The sequence below is a fragment of the Mandrillus leucophaeus genome, unplaced genomic scaffold, assembly GCF_000951045.1.
Source record: "Mandrillus leucophaeus isolate KB7577 unplaced genomic scaffold, Mleu.le_1.0 Scaffold197, whole genome shotgun sequence".
Classification (NCBI taxonomy): domain Eukaryota; kingdom Metazoa; phylum Chordata; class Mammalia; order Primates; family Cercopithecidae; genus Mandrillus; species Mandrillus leucophaeus.
This window is the reverse complement of record NW_012101998.1, coordinates 283,647-290,210: the sequence shown is the minus strand read 5'-3', so window position 1 is coordinate 290,210 and position 6,564 is coordinate 283,647. Positions and strand designations below refer to the sequence as shown.

Sequence of the window (6,564 nt, the reverse complement as noted above, 5' to 3'; positions counted from 1 at the left end):
TAGCCAGGTGTGGTGGTGCGCACCTGTAATCCCAGCTACTCAGGAGGCTGAGGCAGGAGAATTGCTTGAACCCAGGAGGCAGAGGTTGCAGTGAGCTGAGATCATGCCACTGCATTCCAGCCTGGGTGACAGAGCAAGACTCAGTGTCAAGGAAAGGAAAGGAAAGGAAAGGAAAGGGGAGGGGAGGGGAGGGGAGGGGAGGGGAAGGAGGAAGGAAAAAAGAAAGAAAGGAAAGAAAAGAAAGAAAGAAAAGAAACAAAACAAAAAGAAAAGGAAGAGTCAGGTACAGTGGTTGACACCTGTAATCCCAGCACTTTGGGAGGCCAAGGCAGGAGGATCACCTGAGGTCAGGAGTTCAAAACCAGCCTTGCCAACATGGCAAACCCCATCTCTAGTAAAAATACAAAAAAAAAAAGCCAGGACACAGTAGTAGGTGTCTGTAGTCCCATCTACTCGGGTGGCTGAGGCAGTAGAAGCACTTGAACCTGAGAGGTAGAGGTTGCAAGGAGCCGAGATTGCACCGCTCCACTCCAGCCTGGGCAATAGAGTAAGACTCCATCTCAAAAAGAAATGAATAAACAAAATTAAAAAAAAAAAAAAGAAAGAAAGAAACTACAAATAAGGTTTCTCCAGGCTTCTTTTATATTTTTGTCACAAGTGATGCAATACTTCAAGCAGCTCAATAAGAAAACTGAAGGATGATATAATAGTGACAGTGATCTTCACTATTGTATTGTCCTTATAAGCAATTCCATCATTCTATTCTTTTCTATTTTAGTTTATTTTACCACAGTTGGACATAACTGATGAGTAATGTTGAAATAATTGCTAAGGAAATAACATAGCAAAATGTTTCAAACTTTAGAAAAATAGATCACTAAAATAGTATCATGCTTCTTAGATTATAAATGGGACCAATTAACTCAAACGATAACAGCAAAAACAGAATGAGTTTCATTCAATTAAAAAATATAAGTAGGCCAGGCACAGTGGATCAAGCCTCTAAACTAGCATTCTGGGAGGCAGAGGTGGAAGAATTGCTTAAGTCCAGAAGTTCAAGACCAGTCTGGGCAACACAGCAAGACCCCATCAGTACAAGTTTATATAGATACATATATACACACACACACACACAAATATATATATATATAAATTTTCTCTTTGTTTATCTAAGTTAGGAAAAAAAATTTTTTTTGAGATAGGATCAAAAGAGATCAACCTGCACTCCAGCCTGGAAGACAACGCGAGACTCCATCTCATTTAAAAAAAAAAAAAAAAAAAAAGGACTGTGTCAAAAATAAACTAAAAAGCTAAATTTGGGTCCACTGAGAGGTAACATTCTATTTTGTTTATTATTTGGACCATATATCATTTATACTTCTTTTATATTCTAAGGTTTCCTGTTCACATTTCATATATGATTCTCAAACTCCATATAGCTTGATTTTTGTTTTGTTGTTACAGACAGGCTCTTACTCTGTCATCCAGACTGGAATGCAGTGGCATGATCATAGCTCACTGCAGCTTCAAACTCCTGGGCTCAAGCGATCCTCCCACTTTAGCCTCCCAAAACTGAGACTACTGGTGTACGACCATGTCTGGGTAATTTTTTATTTATTTATTTTTGAGAAGGAGTTTCACTCTCGTTGCCCAAGCTGGAGTGCAATGGCACAATCTCGGCTCACCACAAACTCTGCCTCCCGGGTTCAAGTGATTCTCCTGCCTCAGCCTCCCGAGTAGCTGGGATTACAGGCATGCACCACCACGCCCAGCTAATTTTGTATTTTTAGTAGAGATGGGTTTTTCCATGTTGGTCAGGCTGGTTCGAACTCCCAACCTCAGGTGATCTGCACACCTTGGCCTCCCAAAGTGCTGGGATTATAGGCAGGAGCCTCCGTGCCCGGCCTAATTTTTCATTTTTTGTACAGATGGATCCTCATTATGCTGCCTAGGCTGGTCTCAAACTCTTGACCTCAAGCAATCCTCTTGGGTTGGTCTCCCAAAGTGCTGGGATTACAGGAGTGAGCCACCGCACTGAGCTTATATAACTTGGTTTTTGATTTGACAATATCCATCTTTTAATAAGATGGTTTAGCCCCTTTCACTGTATTATGACTTCTAAAATAACTGGATTGGTTTTCTCTTTTTCACTTAAGAGTTTCCAGTTGTTCTAATTTTTACCGGCCTTTCCCCACTCTTTCTTTCTTTTTTTTTTTTTTTTTTTTTTGAGATGGAGTCTTGCTCTTGTCACCCAGGCTGTAGTGCAGTGGCACGATCCCTGCTCGCGCCAATGTCTGCTTCCCGGGTTGAAGTTTCTCCTGCCTCAGCTTTCTGAATAGCTGGGATTACAGGCATCCACCACCACACCCAGCTAATTTTTGTACTTTCAGTAGAGATGGCATTTTGCCATGCTGGTCAGGCTGATCTCGAACTCCTGACCTCAGGTGACCAACCCGCCTCGGCCTCCCAAAGTTCTGGGATTACAGGCCTGAGTCACCAAGCCCAGCCTCATTGGTCTTTTTTTTTTTTAGTCTAATCCAATACATTTAATTTTTTTTCTTTTCCATTTTCTTCTTTTTAAAAGTCTAGAAATTACACATATTACTTTCTTTTAGCATTTACTCATTACATGTTACCATTTATATTTAATGCAACAGTATTTCTTCTTAACAACGAAAGGAATTTAGAGGCCAGGCGCAGTGGCTCATACCTGTAATCCCAGCACTTTGGGAGGCCAAGGGGGGCAGATCACTTGAGGCCAGGAGTTTGAGACCAGCTTGGCCAAGATGGCAAAACCTCATCTCTACTAAAAATACCAAAACTAGTCAGGTGTGGTGATACACACCATCTGTGGTCCCAACTACTAGGGAGGCTGAGGTATGAGAATCTCTGAGCCTGGGAGGCAGAGGTTGCACTGAGTCAAGAGTGTAACACTGCACTCTAGCCTGTGAGACAGAGAGACACTGTCTCAAAAAAAAAAAAAAAAAAAAAAGAAAGAAAAAGAAAAAGAAAAAAAAGAAAGGATTTTAGAACACAATTCAGATCAACTGGTAACTGATTCACATGTTGGATTATTTTTCAGTATTTTATTTTTATTGTTTTACATCCAACTGGGCATCATTACTATTTTATACAAAGAATGTTTGTTTAAATTTATGTGTCTATCTCTTATTTCTTCCCAAAACTGTTTCTCCCCATTTTCTCCCATCCAGTTAATGGTATCATCACACAGCCAGTGCCTCAGTATAAAACCTTTGAGATCATGCTATTAGCTTTTTCTTATGCCCATAATCCAATTTAGCAGCAAATTCTGTTTTAGCTACAACTTCCAAATATATAGCACCCCAGTGAGCAGTCTGTCTGACAGCATCTCTCACATGCTCCCCATTACCCCGACTTCCACCCAGCCCGGCTCACTGCTGTCCTGCACACATGACACTCTGGCCTAAGGTTCACGACACAGGATATACCATCTGGCCAGAATATTCCACTGACACATGATTCAAATCTGTGTTTATTAAACTACTGACTTCAAAAAGGCCCTACCACAAAGCGCACACTACATCTCATTCTTTTCTACCAATAGAACACAGCCATGGTATTAGAGCTATATCTCTAACACAGATGGAACTGCCAACATCGTAGCTGCCAAATTAATACGTATTGAATAAATACATAATATATGATGAAAAGAAGATAACTGAAATGATATAGAAGGAAGAGTCAAATGACATTCATTTGACAAAACTGAGAGAGGCAAGGATTAAGTTTTTGGAAGAAAACAAAGATCATTTAGCTGTTATCTGCTGGTGTGTAATAATATATACATCTGAGGCAAGCAGGCCAGCTCTTCTTAGTCACTTCCAAAGTTCTGGTAACTCTAAAAATGTATTCCTGAAAAATTTCAAAGATGTCAATATGTGAACTATCTCCCTAGGATCCAATTTCTCCCTGGGATTATAGATTCCTATATACTTATTAACTCACCTAGGTGGCTCTGACTTGGGGACTCTTCCTCTAATATCCACAGCACCTCTCCATGCTCCAACTTGCAAATCACCACTGGTTTGGTAATACAATACCCTGTGAATGAAAATGACACAGGACGTGGGCCAGATAGCCTGTGGAGGACAAAGCTGTGTCTGCACAAAAATAGGTCCACTTGAGCATTTCATTACGGAAAACACCACAGATATTTTTTACAGTGCCCAAAAGGGATCAATCAAGCTTCAACTCCTGAGTTTCAAGCTTTAACTCATAATCATACAAAGAAACCATCTGCAATCAGCAGCTAAAAAGGAAATAAATGTTATTTGGAGTTTTAAATTACACAATCCTTACCCACTGAGAGGAGGAGGCTGTAGTTCTCCAGCATCACGTCTCGTCTCTGTACAGAGGAGGAGGTTGTAGTTCTCCAGCATCACATCTCTGTACAGGGTCCTCTGGGCAGGGTCCAGATGCTGCCACTCTTCCTGGGTGAAGCCCAAAGCCACATCACTGAAGGACACTGATCCCTAGAACAGTACGTTTCATTCTATAGTGATCAGAAGTGGAGAACACACAACATGTATGAGATCTAACACCTTGTCATGTTCACTGTTGATAGCTGAAGAGAAAATGCTACATAAGATGCCTACTATTAATATTATACATTGTAGGAAAATGAGAAATCCTGGTATGAGGACTCTGCTGGTATATTGATTCCTTTTTTTTTCAGACAGGGTCTCACTTTGTCACTCAGGCTGGAGTGCTGTGGCATGATTACAACTCACTGCAATCTTGACCACTGGGGCACAAGCAATTCTCCCACCTCAGCCTCCCAAGTAGCTGGGACAACAGGCACACGCCACCACACCCAGCTAATTTTTTATTTGTAGAGACAAGATCTCACCATGTTGCCCAGGCTGGTCTTGAACTCCAGGCTCAAGCTATCCTCCTGCCCTGGCCTCCCAAAGTGCTGGGATTACAGATGTGAACCACTATGCCCAGCTTACTTTCTTAATTCATACAAAAATTATATGAGGTCCCGCTAGTGATAGATTCAGGAGGTAGATAAGGGGGGGTCCCCGGAGAATCTCCGACCAACCCCACAAGTGTTTACACCAGATGCTTTTCTGCAGATAAGGGAATCTGCCCAGGGTCTTGTCTGCACATGCCTACAACAGACTGAGGACCCACCTGCGTACTGGGAGAATGAGGTGGAGGCAGGGGAAGTTTGAGCCTTGTGCAGGGGGGAGGAGCCTGGCCTCCTAAGATCCTGTGTGGTGGCCTGGTAGTCAATCTGTGAGGTGGCAGCCTTTTAGCAGAATTGATTAAAAAAGAAAATTGATTTTAAAAAAAAACCTAGGCTGAGCATGGTGGCTCATGCCTGTAATCCCAGCACTTTGGGTGGCCAAGGCAGGCAGATCACTTGAAGTCAGAAGTTCAAGACCAGCCTGGTCAACGTGGTGAAACCCTGTCTCTACTAAAAATACAAAAAGTAGTCAAGCATGGTGGTGCGCACCTGTAATTCCAGCTACTAGGGAGGCTGAGACAGGAGAATCACTTGAACCTAGGAGGTGGAGGTTGCAGTGAGCCAAGATCACGCCACTGCACTCCAGTCTGGGTGACAGAGCTAGACTCCTGTCTCAAAATATAGGTAATAAATCATTTTTCCTTTTAGAGGCCAGGTCTTGCTGTTTTGCCCATGCTGGAGTACATTCACAGGCATGATCATAGCATGCTATAGCCTCAAATTCCTGGGCTCAAGCAATACTCCTGCCTAAGCCTCCCAAGTACCTGGGGCTCCAGGAAGGTTACCCAGGCTGTAGTGCAATGGCGCTATCTCAGTTCACCGCAACCTCCACCTCCCAGGTTCAAGCAATTCTCCTGCCTCGGCCTCCTGAGTAGCTAGCGTTACAGGGGCGCGCCACTAGGCCTGGTTCACTTTTGTATTTAATAGAGACGGGGTTTCATCATGTTGGTTAGGGTGGTCTCAAACCCCTGACCTCAACCCGCCTCAGCCTCCCAAAATGCTAGGATTACAGGCTTGAGCCACCGCACCCAGCCCCTGCTTTTTTTTTTTTTTGAAACACGGTCTTGTTCTGTCATCCAGGCTGGAGTGCAGCAGCACGAACACAGCTAACTGCAGCTTCAACCTCCTGGGCTCAAGCAATCTTCTCACCTCAGCCTCCTGAGTAGCTAGGACTACAGATGCATACCACCATCCCGTTAATTTTTTTGTCTTTTCACAGAGACAGGGTTTCACCATGTTGCCCAGGTTAGTCTCTAACTCCTGGGCTCTAGCAATCTGCTGGCCTCAGCCTCCCAAAGTACTGCGATTACAGGCATAAGTCGCTGCACCGGGCTGATTTTTAAATTTTTGGAGAGATGGGGTCTCACTATGTTACCCAGGTTGGTTTCAAACTCCTGGGCTCAACTGATCCTCCCACCTTAAGCCTCCCAAAGTGTTGTGATTACAGGTATAAGCCACCTTGCCCAGCCTGGCTGTTGTTCTTAAGTTGCTTTTATAAAAGGTGGAGAAGGTAAGCTGACATTTGGTTCTGGGGGGAAAAAAAAAAAAAG

The 6,564-nt window shown here is 43.2% G+C and overlaps 1 protein-coding gene across 1 annotated transcript in view; it reads right to left on the bottom strand.

Moving 5' to 3' along the window:
* Positions 1 to 4,375, bottom strand: part of LOC105538658 (putative zinc finger protein 487) — a 5,899-nt gene extending 1,524 nt beyond the window's left edge. The window contains exons 1-2 of the mRNA XM_011978563.1: positions 4,342 to 4,375; positions 3,988 to 4,083 (exon numbers count right to left, since the gene is read on the bottom strand). Coding sequence (XP_011833953.1) covers positions 3,988 to 4,083; positions 4,342 to 4,375 — 130 coding nt within the window. The remainder of the gene's footprint in view (positions 1 to 3,987; positions 4,084 to 4,341) is intronic.
* Between the last annotated feature and the right edge of the window lie 2,189 nt (positions 4,376 to 6,564).